The sequence below is a fragment of the Poecilia reticulata genome, chromosome 13 (assembly GCF_904066995.2).
Source record: "Poecilia reticulata chromosome 13, P_reticulata-male-v2, whole genome shotgun sequence".
Taxonomy (NCBI): domain Eukaryota; kingdom Metazoa; phylum Chordata; class Actinopteri; order Cyprinodontiformes; family Poeciliidae; genus Poecilia; species Poecilia reticulata.
In genome coordinates, this window is record NC_088842.1 from 12,373,031 (window position 1) to 12,390,318 (window position 17,288).

A 17,288-nucleotide genomic window follows, 5' to 3' on the forward strand; every position below is an offset into this window, starting at 1 on the left:
TTAGCTGCTGCTTATCAGATTCAAGAACAACTTTGGCTGTACCATTCTTAAGCATTAACATGTCTTGTAGACTGGAGAAGAATGTTGGTAAAATAATAATAATAAAAAATGTACTTTAAACCTAAATCTGCCAGGGGTATGAATATGCTTTGGGCTTAATTGTAGCTGATTGTAAATATTTCCAATCACACGTAAAGAAAACCGTGGCCTGGAAACTAAAGAAGCACCAACCAACCTTCAGTGCGATCGGGCCATGTTTTAAAGATACAGTTAGATGCAAGCAGCATGTTGGTTCATTAGCAGAGACCAAGCTAGCAATCGGAACAAGCAATAAAATTACTCAACCAGCTGATTTGAGCTTGTTAGACTGGTGTTACTCTCTAAAAGCACAACTGGCTAGGTGGGTTACTCTTTTTAAAATCCACCTGAACATTTCTACAAAATTTAGTGGGCATTTAGCTAGCTTTTTATTTAGCTTTTTAACTATGTTTGTATTTAATATAAAAGCAGTTAGATCATTTCATAAGTTTTGTAAATACAGTGAAATCTTTGTACTTTCACTGTTACTCATTCCATAACAAGTTAATACAAAGCTACGTCTTTTTCTTGATTTTATTCTTGTTTTAGTTTCTCACAGTTTTTAGCGTCGACATTCGGTGCTTCTTGACATATGCAGCACATTCAAAAACTGAATTTTAGAAGTGCAGATTTTACAGCGGCTAAATCAGTTCGCAGTTTGTTTGACGACATGTTATTTTCCGGACACTGAAAATAACTGCCAAACACTGGCTGGAGAGAAGGTGAGAAAAGTTTTAAATATAGAAATAACGTTTGGCGCCTGCAGCCAACACTTTAGAATCAGAAACTAAAACAGTTACTCTCTAACATTTTGACACCAAGACAGTTGTCTTAAAAATCTTCCTCTGTCGAGTTTTCTACAGACACCACTGCAGATGAAACAAATACCCAAAATCCTTAGGGTTTTTTTTTTTTGATAGATTTACACGTTTTAATCAGAACATCTTTATTATCATTGTACAGAAGCAAAACAGAACTTCATTTCTGTACAGCTCATCCAAAAGCAGGCGCTTGAGGCTGCAGCCATTGTGAGAGGCGCCACCTTCATTGTGCTGGTGGTCCTTCAGACAACTACGGTTCAGACTTTTAATCCTTATTAGCCCAAATTATGTCCATGAATGTGAAAAATGCAGCTTTTTACAAGACACTAGGTGAGATCACAGAGACCTGATTTCATCTTTTATGGTCAGTGGAAGTTTTGGGTGAATATCAAACCAATGTGAATCATCCACTGTAACCGCAAACAGACAATTAGTGTTACAAGCTGACAATTCAGAAATGTTGTTTAGTCTAACACCATGTTGGTTAAGCTACATCTTAACCAACATGGTGAGTGTTTGATAACGTCCCGTCATCTCACGGCTAGAGGATTTACACTTCTTTTAAGGGCCTGTTATCAAATGAGACAAAATGTTTTCAAAGGTTTTACTCTACATGGCAAGCATTTGATACTGAAAAATTCTTCTTCCTTTTTCAAACTCTCTGCTTTCACATGTGACGTTATGGGAATGATCAATAGAAACAAGCCAAGATAAAAAGGATTTTGGTTCAATCTTGGGTACGATATCCCAGTGACTGAAGGTGCCGTGTTCATCTGTTCAAACAATTATTCACAAGTATGAACAGCGTGAGAATGTCAAGATATCACACCATCTAGGCAGTACATGTTTCTGTGTCCCTGAGATGGAGGTGTTACGTTGAAAATGTATGGATTTGAAAGGCCACTCAGAGAAGAAGAGTTCATTACTACAAAAGAAACACATAAAGACACATTACAGTTTCCAACTGGTGTAGGGGACGAACACCACCGCAATGTTCATGCTTCTGATTTAATATGTCACAGAGAAATCGCAGGTCAGCAGTTCAAAATTTGCAAAAAGACGGAGACAGGAGAATGGCCACAAATCTTCTCAGATCCTTCAACAACTTCATCAAAAGATTGTTCGATAAGTTTACGAGCTCAGACCAAAAATTGAATGCATTTAACTCGTAAATTACACAAATTTAAATTAGAAAAAGTCAATTTCCTTATCCATAAACTAAACATCAAATCTCAAACGCACATCAATAACCAGATTAAATTGCTTTGATACATTTTTTACAAGCCTGCCAATGCAGAAAAAGGAATAAAACCCAATCAGCACCAACGTTCGGACTTTGATTTAGATGCTGTGCAGTCAGCTGGCAACAATTTTTATTTCTCCAGTGATTTAGCAAAAGAGCAGAGCTAGTAAATACCTTCTCCTTGATTAATACTCTGGCAAGCCACTTTGACTTATAAGAAAGAACATTGACAGCACACTGCAGACATAAAAATCAGAGAAGATTGCTTTGCTGCCAAATGAAGCTGGCAACCAGCAAAGACATAAAAAAAAAACTTCAGTTCTGGGGTCAAAAGCAAATGAAACTCTGAACCACAAGCAGCCAATGAGGCCATTTTATTGTGCAGTTGATGCACATCTGCAGCAAAGCATTAGCATAGTAATGAAGGTGCTAATGAACAAAGAGCTAAAGGAGAGCCTAAGAGAATGAGCTATTGAGTGATTGAAAAGACTGTAAGCCTCTATATGCATGATTAGTGTGTGTAAATGATTGGCTTCCATAATGAGCTGGAAAGTAACACACAGTGCCTTTTAATAATAAGTCTGTCACGGTCAATTTCATTTACAATCTTTTGGTTTCATTGCTATAGACGAACAAAAATGTCCTGCCAATTCCCAGCAATATTTAATGCTAATTTTAAATAAGTAAATAACTTTTTATGAAGCAGATCTGAAATTTTCCAGGAGCTCCAGCTCAACAACTGACTCACTCGATCAGCCAAGAGCTTTTTTTTTTTTTTTGTTGCGGCTGTTTTTGTCGGGAAATGTTGAGTTAAACTAGCCGGGGTTCAGATGAAACACTTTGACAAATGTCCAACAACAAACCCAATTATTTTCTAGCATCCAAATCATCAGTCTAAAAAGGTCAGACGCAACAGAAAGGTTTCTTGTAGCCTTGTGTGCCAATGACTCTATAAAGTCTGAATGCAGATAGGAACCCTACAGATTGATTTCTACACGACGGCACAAACCACCGAAAACTTTCACTTACCGAGAAATCATTGTCGGGGAAGAGGAGCAGCTCTCTGAGCGGGTCCTCCTTCAGCTCCTCCCAAAGTTCAGAGATGACGGCCTCATAGTCAAGAGGATCGATCAGCTTCGGCTTCTCCTGCTGCAAATGGAGAAAGAGGAAATGGGCAAAATTAAATTTTGGACGTGTTTTTGATCTGAACACTATAAAACACAGCATCTTACAAGATATAGCTATCCAGTCTGAAGCAATCCTGTGCCGCATGGTGCAACGCAGCACAATGGAATAGATGATAGAGCAGCGTATGTTATTTTAATACAACTTTCATCATAATTTGGTGCATCATATTGTGAAAAGGGAGGAAAATGTTTTTCAACAATTTTTACAAATGCAAATATATGAAAAGTATATAACACATTTTTTTGGGGTCCTCAAAGCTCCGATGCCCATAAGTGACTTCAGAGCAGCCGACTGGTGTGGGCAGCATCAAGGTAAAGTGGAAGCTGCAAAGGTTCACGGGTGTATTACTGTTGTAAGGTGCTAATACAATGTAATACAATGTGACAAAGCACCACAAGAAAAAGATATATATAGATCTATATAGATATATATACAGGTCCTTCTCAGAAAATTAGCATATTGTGATAAAGTTCATTATTTCCATAATGTAATGATAAAAATTAAACTGTCATATATTTTAGATTCATTGCACACCAACTGAAATATTTCAGGTCTTTTATTGTTTTAATACTGATGATTTTGGCATACAGCTCATGAAAACCCAAAATCCCTGTCTCAAAAAATTAGCATATTTCATCTGACCAATAAAAGAAATGTATTTTAATACCAAAAAAGTCAACCTTCAAGTAATTATGTTCAGTTATGCACTCAATACTTGGTCAGGAATCCTTTTGCAGCCTTCAATGCGGCATGGAGGCAATCAGCCTGTGGCTCTGCTGAGGTGTTATGGAGCCCAGGATGCTTTGATGGCCTTAAGCTCATCCAGAGTTTTGGGTCTTGCATCTCTCAACTTTCTCTTCACAATATCCCACAGATTCTCTATGGGGTTCAGGTCAGGAGAGTTGGCAGGCCAATTGAGCACAGTAACACCATGGTCAGTAGTACCAGTGGTTTTGGCAGGTTGTGCTAAAAAATGAAATCTTCATCTCCATAAAGTTTTTCAGCAGATGGAAGCATGAAGTGCTCCAAAACCTCCTGATAGCTGCTGCATTGATCCTGCCCTTGATAAAACACAGTGGACCAACACCAGCAGCTGACGTGGCTCCCCAGACCATCACTGACTGTGGGTACTTGACACTGGACTTCTGGCCTTTTGGCATTTCCTTCTCCCCAGTCTTCCTCCAGACTCTGGCACCTTGATTTCCGAATGACATGCAAAATTTGCTTTCATCCGTAAAAAGTACTTTGGACCACTGAGCAACAGTCCAGTGCTGCTTCTCTGTAGTCCAGGTCAGGCGCTTCTGCCGCTGTTTCTGGTTCCACAAAGGCTTGACCTTTGACCTGGGGAATGCAGCACCTGTAGCCCATTTCCTGCACACGCCTGTGCACGGTGGCTCTGGATGTTTCTACTCCAGACTCAGTCCACTGCTTCCCCCAAGGTCTGGAATCGGCCCTTCTCCACCATCTTCCTCAGGGTCCGGTCACCTCTTCTCATTGTGCAGCGTTTTCTGCCACACTTTTTCCTTCCCACTGAGGTGCCTTGATACAACACTCTGGGAACAGCCTATTGGTTCAGAAATTTCTGTCTGTGTCTTACCCTCTTGCTTGAGGGTGTCAATGATGGCCTTCTGGACAGCAGTCAGGTCAGCAGTCTTACCCATGATTGTGGTTTTGAGTTATGAACCAGGCTGGGAGTTTTTAAAAGTCTCAGGAATCTTTTGCAGGTGTTTAGAGTTACTTTGTTGATTCAGATGATGAGGTTAATTACTCGTTCAGAGAACCTTTTCATGATATGCTAATTTTTTGAGACGGGGATTTTGGGTTTTCATGAGCTGTATGCCAGAATCATCAGTATTAAAACAATAAAAGACCTGAAATATTTCAGTTGGGGTGCAATGAATCTAAAATATATGGCAGTTTAATTTTTATCATTACATTATGGAAAATAATTAACTTTACCACAATATGCTAATTTTTTGAGAAGGACCTATATATATATATATATATATATATATATATATATATATATATATATATATATATATATATATATACCTGTAAAGTAAACCTCTCAACATATTTATGAAAAAAAAAACATTTAATTTTCTGTTCATTATGTTATTGTGATATTTCAGGTACACACACCAGCTGGATTTAAGCAGAAATGTGTGTGTGAAAATGGCAGATAGCCATGAACATGACATTTTAGGTGTTTTACCGTGACATCACAGGGACCTAAATAAGTTGCAGAGGAAGTGAAGCTGCTGCCATGGCGCAGCTTTTGAAACACCCCACTGAAAAGTGTGAAGCTCAAAAGCAAATGAGATCAATAAATTAGCGCATTAGGCAGCTTCCTTTATCTTCCAGTCAAAGTATTTATGTTTTCCTCCCACTAAATAAATAATAACATTTTCTAATAGTATAGCAGGCTAATGAATTGAATCACACAACATTAAGGAACCAGCCACTCAACAGTTTCTGCTCCTTTTACAGGTCAAATCAATCTTCTCACAAATAAAGTGTAAGCCACCAAACCAGGACTTGTGACATGACAAAAAAAACAAAAAAAAAACAAGCATTATAGGCATGTTTACAGCAGCGGGCAGCAACTTCTGTCATTCAGAGAGCGGCAGCCCTGCAGCAACAACAACAGCAAAGTGAGAGGTGCAGCAGGTTGTGGTCAGAAACCCAGAGGAAGTTATGATAGCTAGTTCAGTTCACATCTACGCCGTAGCCCGGGCGTCACAGCGAGGTCTAACAGCCTGGCTGCTCTCACGGCCGTCTCTGGCACAGAAAAGTGAAACAGACGGCAACAGAATGATGGAAATACAGTTTTAGTTCCCTGCAAAAAAATGTGACCGTGGATGAAAACGACTTCTGCCCCGAAGATAGTGTGTGTTTTTTAACAAGGAAGGAAATTCAACCTAATTTATTTACTATCAAAGAAGAAGAAGAAGAAGAAAAAAAGTGATCGCTTACAGTTATAGCTGAGGATTTTGTTCCTCATTTCTGTTTGATTGTTGAACTTTGTTAAGAATTACAGCTTATTGTCGAGCTGAACTGACTGAAGAAGGTCTTCCGAAGAAAAGCAAGAGGACTACTTGTAGGATTCTGTACAAACCAAGCTCAGCGTTATGGTCCTAGATTTTTAATCAAATTGTACAGTCACTAAATGTGTGTAAACCGCAAAAAAAAAAAATGACTGACATGATCTATAACTAATTGCTGGTCAACTACCAGCCTGGAATAGTGATTTAATCCGTCTAACAATAAGGAAGAACGCTACAAGAAGTAGAACAAAAAAGAGCAGAAATACATACAATGCTGAGCCGGCTGAAATCCGCCCGTGCTCGTTTGGTTTTTATTTTCCTCCTGAAGGTGATTTTGCTCCTGAAACTCATTGCCGGCTGCCTTCAGAGAACCATCTCCAACCTGAAGTCAAGAAAAGCTACACAGCAGGCACATTGTGGGCATGTGCTCTTTCAGAAGCAGAACTAACTCTCAGTGCGAGCTCGCCTCAGCACACGTGGATGGAGGGGAAGTGGATGTGTGATTGTCCAACAGACATTCCGCACACACACACACACACGCACCTGCACACACACGCACGCACACGTGCACACACACACACAGATGGCAAGAAAGTCCCCATTGAGCGAGACATTAACCAATCAGGTCGTAGAGATTCTACAAATGGCTTTTTAAATTTAAGGGAGTTAAATAAATAAATTAGCCGCAGAATGAAAAAAAAAATAGAGGCTTTTGATTAAAAGCCTTGCTAACTTCGTTTTTTGGTTTAACATTTTCTTGGCGTTCGCAGCAACACAGAAACAAACACGCCCACAAACTGCCACCTTCCTGCGCGAAGCTATATTGTCACAGCAACTGCGAGCCAAAATAAACACCGGCACATGCACGAGCGCTTACGGACACAATAAAAAGCATACATATTGCACACGAGCTACATGTCATACTTGACAGCGGCTAGCACAATGCTTGTCTCAGGTTTGGCTGCTCTGAGACCAGCACCCACTTCCCTACACTGAGCAGAACAGAGAAATATACAAGAGGAAACAACTTTTGATGATACAACAGATGCTCATATATTTATTTTCAGACCGCGCAGGGAGGTGGCCAGCGCACAGTCACTGGAGGGAGGACACCATCGTATGAGAGCGTTTAGATTATATTCAGAGCTACAATCTGGTTCAGTAAGAGTATGAGCCCCGACGAGGCTCATCTGTCAAGATTTACAAGCATCAACTTGCATTGGTCTGATGTAATATAATCCTAAATGCAGAAAATAACAATAACTAAAAGAAATATAAGCTCTGAGGGGAAGTGGATGTGTGATTATCCAAGAAATATAAGCTTGACGTGTATGGTGGTCCGTTTATTCTCTTTCCTGTGATGAGCTGGTGACCTTTTGCGAGTGGACTCTCACCCACTAACATCTGGAGACAAGCCTCCCTATGACCCGTAGTGGATTAAGTGCATGTAAGAAATGGATCGATGGATGCTTTTCGGGGCAGTAGGAAAACAGATGCAGATCATTTTGGTCAAGCAACACAAAGTAGCAATAAGAACAAATCCCATAGCGGCTCTGCTCACAACTTTTGCACCTTATCGTCAGGAAGTAAGGCTCTCCCAGACTTTTATTCCCCTCATGTATCAAGAAGGCAATGGAGTAGCAATATACATAGTGCAATCAAATAACTTGAAGAGCTAAAGAAATAAATGAGCAAAATTAAAGCAAAATGAAACCTAAACTTGCCGTATGACCAGTCAAGGGCAGCGACTTGAAATGTGAGGATGATGGTAAGAGAGATTAATAAAGCCCACCAGCTGACAGACAGAGAGCTGGATCAAACTTTTAAATGTAGGATTAAATAGCAACACAAGAGAAGGTCAATAAATTTCACGTTTTTTTTAGTTTTTTTTTATGCATCTTTACCATTAAATGTGAGGCGTGCTGCGTTTTCAGCCTTCACCAACACGAGTCACATCCATTCAAGATGAGAAAGTTGAACTATATGCCAACGTTTGTCAACTGGGGGAAACGATAATGGCAAAAAAAAAAAAATATTTATCAAGTGAAACCTCTGTGGAATCTGATTCATAAAACTCATCTTTTAAAACTGTCCTCTCATCAATTCAGTCATTGACATCTATTCAGTATCTGCAGCCGCTCTTCATCCTCCTCCTCCATCCTTTTCCTCTGCTCCCTCCCAGCCGGCTCCACCCATCTCTGCCTCTCCTCAGCAGCTCCCACATCTCATCAAACATCCTCAACAGCCTTCAGGTTTTTTTTCCTCTCTCTCTTTGATACCTCTCTCTATCTCCACCCCGTTCCCTTGCTCTCACCCTGTTAAACATCCCCTTTTATCCTCTCTCCTCCATCCCGTCTCCCCTCCATGTTCCTTCCTCCCTCCCAGCAGGGGTGAGGCAGGGTGGGTGTGGTTGATGCAAAGCTCCAGCTGCACGGAGGACACGAATAGAGCAGCAGACTGTCGGCTCACAGCGTGACTATCGACGAGGATAGCTGGGAGCAAAGCGGTCTGTCCGAAATTAGAAGATAAAAGAGATTAAACAGGAGTCGGGAAAACACAGAGACAGACGGCTAAGAAAGACTCGTCGTTCTCATGCAAAGATTTAGCAACTTTACGTCCTATTAGAGCATAAAAAAATGAAGGCGACAGAGGGAGAGAGGGAGGGTGGAAAAAGGGAAAGATTGCAGAAGATTGATGTGGACTAATAGCGGAAGACAGAAGAGGGCAAAGGCAGCTGCTGAGACAGCAGAGACGAGCAGATCCCAGACAGAAAACATCTGCTTCATATCATTACAGCAACGCAGGCTGAAAACTCTGAAACTGTTGGAGAGTCACACGCCTGAATTTCCCGTCCAACAGGAGAGAAAAAACTGACGAGCTTTTGCAACTGTTAATTGAAATTGCTAAAAAAAACTAACGAGGCAAAGGCAATTATAATTTGTATGCAAATAAAGTCCCGAAAGGCTGCAAGAGTTGTTTAATAGAAATAAAACGAGAAAAGTAAATTAAAACCAACAGAGAAGTTTGCATCAGAAGTTCGTCTGGAAACAGGAGAGATTCCACTGGAATTCCCTTATCTGCCTTTGCAAATTAATTGTTGCATTTTCCTAGCTTAAAAAAAGAACAACTAATTATTAGACAAGTCACCATCAGTGAGGTCGACCTTTCCACAAAGAACATGGCGTCTTACCTATCTGACAATCACAATTAACAGCACACAACTCATAAGTGGTTTCCAGGGAAACGTAACCTGAGCTGACTGAGAAACTGACATTCAATCCATTGTTTATGTTATGCAAATATGATTTGGACAATATCGTGGTTTGATTTTTTGTTGTTGTTTGTTTGTTTTTTTTCCAGATGTTTGCTCCAGCCTCCAGAATATTTGTCTTTCAATCTGAAAGTTATGAGCTTGACTTCTGATTCCTTCTGACACATGCTAATGTGCTGCTGAGCAAAGCACTTCACCCCAAATTGCCTACAGATCTGCAAATCGGCTCATCGATGTGTGTGCACATTCGTTAGTGTGGCTGGACGAATGTGCTTCCACAACAAGGAGCTCAAAGCGATGGGTATGACTAGAAAGTGCAAGTGACTTCTGTCCTTTTATCAAATCCCCCAATGTGCTTTTCCAAGGAAGATCTGGAATATTTAACTCTGTGTATCACTGGAGGTTGCCGATTACTTTTTTATTGTCCTCCATGTTGACGGATGTGATTAAAAAAAAACAAAAAAAACTTTTTTTAACTATTCATTTTTCTTTTATTATAATGACATTTTCAATTGCATTTCATTTTCATTCTTTTAATATTCAGCAAGCCATCATGCATTGACCAGATGAATGCATGTGACGCAAACCACTTAAACCGTCACACCCAAACTACAAGCATGGTCCTAAATTATGTGCGCAATCGAAATGTTTTAAAGGTTTGATTTTGATCTGGAAGATCATCATATAATGTCGCTGCATCTTCACCAAGTGGTCGAGCGTGTGAATTGTAAGAGGCCTCAAATGCAATATGCTGGAAAAACGTTCCTTCAAAAGCAACTTCAGATGGCTGTTTCTGTTTTTCTCTATAAGTCACACAATCTTCAAACTGTCTGAGGGACAATTTTTGCTCAAACCTAGTGACAAACCAAATTCCTGTTCACCATCCATCAGTTTTACAGTCTGCTTCTGTTTGTAAAAAAAAAAAAAATCAAGAAACTCTTAATAAGGACTCGACAATTATTGTTAGCGCGCGCTTACTCTGGTCTTGTTGAGTCAGAATCAAGATATTTGCTCAAAAAGTCTGACTTGTTTGCAGAGGCGCTGAAGTGCAAACAAACTTTGGCTCAGATCAAAGAAACAAACTCTCTGGCCATCAACGAAGCTCTTGACTCTCTTCCAGTGAACAAGATCCAGGAAGCGGACTGCAACACTCGGCACTGTGGGTGCACACGACCAAAACAAAGGTGTGCGAAGCGAGGTAGCCAAGACAAACATCTGGCAGGTCGGACGCGGCGGGAGGACGAGTTAAACTGATACCAATAGAGTCACATGAAATTTATCACCGCCGCTTGTGAGCCCTCAAAAGACCAACCTGAGGTTTTCAGGCTAATTGGTGGGAAAATTGTTTGCGGGATTCACCCGTGCAGAAGAGCAGCGCCGCACAAAGATGCTTTGTGAAGCCATGGAGTTAGAATCTCGCCCTGTCCAACGCATCTCTATTCTCCTTTCAGGGAAAATGTGAGCAACGGCTGGTATGCCGCCATATACATAGCTTGGACTGATTCAACCAAAGAGGTTTTTTTTTTTTTTTTAACTGGCTTGCTCCATATTTGAGCCAAAGGTTTTACACGCCTAGAATGAAACATGACAAGCTCCCTCTTCAGTGGGTCGCCCCGGTCATCCAAGAAGGATGTGGGACTTTTGTTAAGTCCTGACCTCATGCAGGTCGCTGAGGTCCCATGGGGGAAGTCCCAGTAATTTTGCCACACAGCTTTAAAATACCCTACACATCAGAATATGCTGAAAGAATAAAACATCTTGGTTATATTAAAAATGCAACACAATTAAAACAAAATACAAACACTGACTGATGCACTTTTTGTTGCAAAGGAAATGCCTGTGTTTTTTTAAAACTCTGCAAAATAGACACTTTGTGCTCAGTTGTTCCATGAGCTAAAAGGATCAGCTGAGTCCACATGCTAATATGATTTTGGAGTGGATCTCGCTCTCTTGCCTCGCGCAGGAGCCAGTAACTGGGCACCGAAGACGACAAGATTTAAGGAGGGAAGGAAGGGGGATTAGGGGAGACAAAAGGGGCGACTGTAAAGATCTCCTTACTGCCAAGACTCAAACATTTTTTCCACTTGGCGTACAGAAAGTAGGATTTCTTGGAATTAAAAAAAGAAAAAGTCTGGCTAAGAATAGTTGTTACAGATGGCTGACAGGGAACTCTGTCCTGAATAGAGAAGATAGGGAGGAGAAACATGTGTACTTTTACACAATCCATTCATCAACTGTGTAAAACGTTCATTCATATATTCAGTGAAACGCTTCTCATCCAACCAAATACTTCAGTTGAAATCAAATAACATTTTCTTTTTTCTTTTTCCTTTTCACTTCAGGCCAACTGCAAAGAGTTTTTTTTCCCACCGAAACCAGATTCCTCATGTCTGACCCCACCACCCCACTCCACTCTCCTTCTTCCATTTCCGTCTCTTTGCCTTTTTCTCAGCTGTGAAACTTAATGGCCTCCTCAAGCCATTGCTCATTTGTCACCCTCAGCAATAAAAAAAAACCCCTAAATTTCAACAAGGGAAGGTAAAACAAGATGCAGAAAGCCAAAAACGCTTCACTTAACACAAACCTGCACACTTTAACGTACTTTTTCAACGTTTCAAAGTGCATGCCAATGCACTTTGAAACGCAGCTGCTTTTTTTGCACGCAACTGCATCCTTTCCAGCACACTGGCAGGTCATCCGCACATGCATTTCGCACTTAATGGGAAGCCGCAGACACAGCGCCGTTGGTTACCATTATAATGATGGTCAGAGGCGAACTGGTGGAGATGTAACCCTCCAGAGTGGGAGTTGCAGCTTCCACTGACGCCTGGTCCTGCCGTGAACATATGTGACCACAGTCGGCTCCGCCCACCGAGCGAAGCAGCAAGACCACACTGGCCGAGCACCCCATTCTCCAACGGCCTCCAAGTCCAACCCCGATCCGCTCCGGATGAGCTCAGCCTCGTCTATCGGAAACCGGCCTTGGCTCAGGCCTCCGGTCCCGCCAGAGGTGATGTGTTCTCCTCTAGAAGTGTGACACCAAGAGCTCCATCAAGGCCCTGTGGTTGTCACTTCAAGCAGTCCAGCTCTGAAAACTTGAGGAGGTTTTCCCAAAGCTGCTCTGCTTCAGCCTGCAGCTCCTAATGTTGCTGTTGCTGAGCTGATACACTGGCAGTCCTGCATGTTCCTCTCTCTCTCTCTCTCTCTCTGCCTTCCCTTCTTGTGTTCTCTCTCTCTCTTGCTCTCATTTTCGTCCTCCAAACACACACACACTGACTGCAGCTGTGTGAGCTTCAGCCGAAGCCAGGCACATCCAACAAATCGCACTCAGCAAAACCCGTCAGCTGACCAGAACCAGCCGCCACACACACACGCACACGCAGACTTCCACACACACCCAAACCAACATCATTTTTTCTGATTTCCATACTGCTGCAGCTACGTCTCTCTCCATTTGCTTCCCCGACTACGCCAACACTTTTCAGTCCTATCTCCGTTTGTTGTGTTTGGGCCGTTGTGGGTTTTGCTCTTGAGAGCTTCCAGCAAATATTCTGCAAAGCTGCGGCTGCTCGGCTAAATAACGCGTACCCTGGCTGATTGCGATGTGTGTTATGATTTTGCCGCAGTCCGTCCTGTTGCAGCAAAGTGCGAGAGAATGAAGAGTTTAGGAACAGAAAGCGGATGGAGTAAGGGGAGTGGGTGGCCTCGCGGACGAGGCGTGCATGTGGCGTGTTAGCCCCGCAGAGCCTCGCATTTGAAATCATTCGAACTTTGCTTGAGCATGAAGATAAGCCGCAGGAAGACCGACGACGTCCCGCATGCATTCAAATTCCGTTGCTTCACTCGCGATATCGCCGAGTGACTCTGATTTTTCTCATGTCTTCAAAACATCTGGTGCTGCTTTATTTCACTGACTGCGGCTGAACGAAAAGAAAAGGGGAGCGTTCCCAGAAGCAAACATTTCTCAATTTGAAGTATCTGTCATCATAAAATCTCCTTTTATTCTGCGCCAGTTGTCCTTGTTGAACTACAAACAGAACAAAGTAAAGACCTTTTTTTTTCTTTTTCTTTTTTAAGGACTTAATGCAAGCCAGGTTTTTGCTTTGAATCTAGTTTAACAGACCCTAATATATTTGCTTAAATCACTGGGATCTAAAACAGTGGTTTTCAACTCCAATCCTCGAGGCCCAATGTCCTGCAACTTTTGGATGTGTCTGAGCTGAATAATGAGGTCACGAGAAGGTCATGGAGATCCTGACTGCATGCTGAGGATATAATTCGGGCATTTGATTCAGGTGTGTTGGACCACGGACACATTAGCGGTTGCAGGACACCAGACCGCGCAGCTTGGATTTGAAGAGCCCTGATATGAAATGACGCTACATAGTAGCTTTGATTTGCTCCACCTCTCTCTGCTTCCGGCTCGTCTCCAACCAGCCTGATTGGAAGCACCTGCTCACAATCATCTCCTCCTCCTGTGTGTATTTAGTGAGTGTGTTCTCTTCCTTCAATGCCAGTTTGTCTTTGTTTCTATCAGCAAACAGTTCAACCATCCTTTCCTCTGTATTTTTGCCTCTATTAATTTTTTTAACCACTTTTGTGTATTTGACTCTGCCTTTGTCCTTTTTCGCAGTTGCGAAATGACATTATATATGTCCATGATTTCCAGGATATGTATAAAAAATAAAAAAAACACCTCAAAACTCTGGTTTGCATTTCTGCACAGCCTCTTTTACTCTGATACCCTTAAATGGGATCCAGGGAGAATTTTAGTGTCTAGATGTGCTGGAAGGAGTGGACCTGCAGCTCATGCTTTCCAGGTTTTTCTTTTCTTTTAACTGTTGAAACCCGTGTATCATTTTACTTCCCCTCCACAGTTATGCAACACTTTGCATTGGTCAATCACATTAAACCCTAATAAAATACATCACAAAATCCGGTTGTGGCGGAAAATATTTTCACTTTTCCTTTTACAATATTAAACTAAAGTTATAATTTTAATTACAGTTTTCCGTCATGCATTTTCACAAAAATGTTATTAAACAGCGAAAGTAAAGCCAATGAATGTAGAGTTTTGAAGTAGATGTGAATATTCTTGCGAGCCACTGCATGTCTCTGGATTGGCTGGACATGAGGAGCAGCACTTCAGCTAGCTGTCGGAGAGGCTGAGTCACTTATCAGTTGACCAAAAACTACCTAAGAGTTTCTATTTCAGCGACTGTATTGCTTTATTGCAACTACTCTCAAAATGAGTTGCATCAGTGAAAATGAAACAAACTGCAAGCAGCTGAAAGGGAAAGCACCAGAGAGCGCTCACTATAGAAACAGAAGACCTCTCACAGACCTGCTGATTTGTCTCAGTCCGATGCTCCCAAGAATGTTTGTAGCATTGTTGTGATGGCGTTTCGGAAAGAGTAGGACCTTCTTAAAGAGACAAAGACCAAACTATATTTGACATATGCAGCGTTTTTACAACAACTGAAGGTTACATAGTTACTTGATTGGGTTACAAATGTGCCTCAAATGCATAATGCCATCCATTTTAATATGATGCTTTCAGATACTATTCATCTGTTGCAGAGAGTGATTGACAATGCAACAATCAAACACTCATTATAGTAGCTGAAAAGCTTTTAGCATGTTTGCACTGGTATTTTGATGAAGTCTTTGCAAGAGCTTCTGGATCATATTGATCACAAAAACCTTGAAGGAAAACTTAAAATACATGCATGGGACCTGCGTGAATAATTACATGAAAAAATAGAATTGAAAAATATTCTGCTGATTGGAAATTGACCATTTTCAACTCGACCAATCCTGATTAAGGGCCAGCAGGCTTGGAAAAATACAAATTCAAGAAGGCTTCAAATCAGTGGATGCCACCAGGAACATGTTTTTACCGAGTGAAAAAAGGCTCAAAGTTATCTATTTTATCGTAAAACCGAAGTCAGAAAAAACATGAAAGATGTGCACAAGTATTTCAAAAGAACTGCTACAGCTAAAAATATGTTCAAACTGAGATATGTTTATAGTTTTATTAGGCTATGGAAGAAGTAGAGAGAAAAAATCTTCAGCAAAAAAGTTGCTCATTTTATCCTTTTGATCTCTCTCCATCATGGAACATGTAAAAAATATGGCAATGTTGGCAATTTTGGGGGAAAATCTTAGATTTAGAGCAAGTACATACATCCTCTACAACATCCACATAGAGGCTCATTATGTGAGAAAAATGCTTACATAAAAATAGATCAGAAATCTCATAATACGCCATTGTCTTCAAAATATTTGCTAAATGTTCCTTTATTCCACACTGGCAGTGTGATGTCAGCTCTGATCCAAACATAAATAATAAATAATTATACATGAGCAAAAATCTAGACCCATATGTCGAATGTTTATATGTTGAATCCAAACTGGTATTGGAAATTTAAAAAATTACAGAAATCAGAATTCAGCAACAGATTTTAAATCTCTCTAACTCGGTAAGAAATTGGGAGTTGCTTACAACTTTTGCACCGCAAATAGCTACTCCAAGCTATGAATCAAACGGATAAATGTAAGAGGAGAAATTAATTTGGTGTCTATGAAGTCATTCCAAAAACCCTTGAGTCAATATTTTATGATTAACTGAGTTCCCTACATGTGTAAAAAAGTTTCTACGTTCGGGTCTACATTAAGTAAAATGCGTAGCTCCTGAGTTTTTCCACTTTCTCGGTGTCACAACACAGAGTGGGGTAACCATGGAGACGCCGTTAGGTCATTATTAAGCTCCTCAGCTCCATGACAGTGCTGTGCGAGATCCCACCACCCAACACCCACTGACATCTTCATTATTATAATGCTTTACACAGCTATATATAAACGGCAAACACAAATGTACAAACGGAAAGAGGCACCAGAGTGTCGACATGGAGCGTTTCAGCCCTCCCTCCCTCCCACACGGTGCTGTTAACAAACACGGCCCACTTAGCAGGAGATGACAGAGAACATGTCCCGCGCAGCCTGTGAAGTGCACAAAAGACAAACATTAACTGTTCCCACCATCGGCCTCTCCTCCTTCTACATCCACTGCCCGTCACTGAGAGCCGCTCAGTGCAACATGCCCTCATAGCGGCGGCGTTTACACGCTGGAGCCACAGAAATGGGCTTTTGTTTTCTACACCAGGTTTCCACAATGGTCCCGTCATGCAGACATGCCCACGCCAACGTGCCCTCCGGTTTCCAGCAATGTGCCCATGTTACACAGCTGTCCTGAGCTCATACACCGATTCACCCCGTCTGCCTTCGCAACGTTTCCAAACACATGGCACCATTATCGTACGGACTGCTGCAAGTGTGTTCTTGGCCGGAATCGAAAATGTCGTAAAACGCTCAAACAGTAAGAGAGCGGGGACGTTTTCAACCGGATTTACTGTATGTGGTCATTTTGTTGTTGTTTCCCAAACTTTCTGAAAGAATTTAAAAGTTTTATTTTTATTTTTGCCACTTTCGTCTAGAAACAAAAGACTGCCATTATCCAAAGGAAAACTATAAAAGACTTTGGCAGAGCCTGGATAATGACTAATGATGGCAATTTTAAAAGAATTACCAAGAAGCTTATCCCGAGTGGAAGAGTGCTTAAAGTGCTTTTACGCAGC

The 17,288-nt window shown here is 41.2% G+C and overlaps 1 protein-coding gene across 8 annotated transcripts in view; it reads right to left on the reverse strand.

Annotated features, from left to right (window-relative positions):
• dock10 (dedicator of cytokinesis 10) overlaps nucleotides 1-17,288 on the reverse strand; it is a 68,461-nt gene that overhangs the window by 34,135 nt on the left and 17,038 nt on the right. For 6 of the 8 annotated variants that reach the window (XM_017308310.2, XM_017308314.2, XM_017308309.2 and 3 more), the window contains exons 1-2: nucleotides 12,404-13,146; nucleotides 3,172-3,291 (exon numbers count right to left, since the gene is read on the reverse strand). In XM_017308310.2, the coding sequence (XP_017163799.1) occupies nucleotides 3,172-3,291; nucleotides 12,404-12,562 (279 nt within the window). In that variant the 5' untranslated portion in view covers nucleotides 12,563-13,146. Of the gene's footprint in view, nucleotides 1-3,171; nucleotides 3,292-6,650; nucleotides 6,810-12,403; nucleotides 13,147-17,288 lie in introns of those variants that run through there. The other 2 variants (XM_017308312.2, XM_017308311.2) reach the window with 2 other exon arrangements.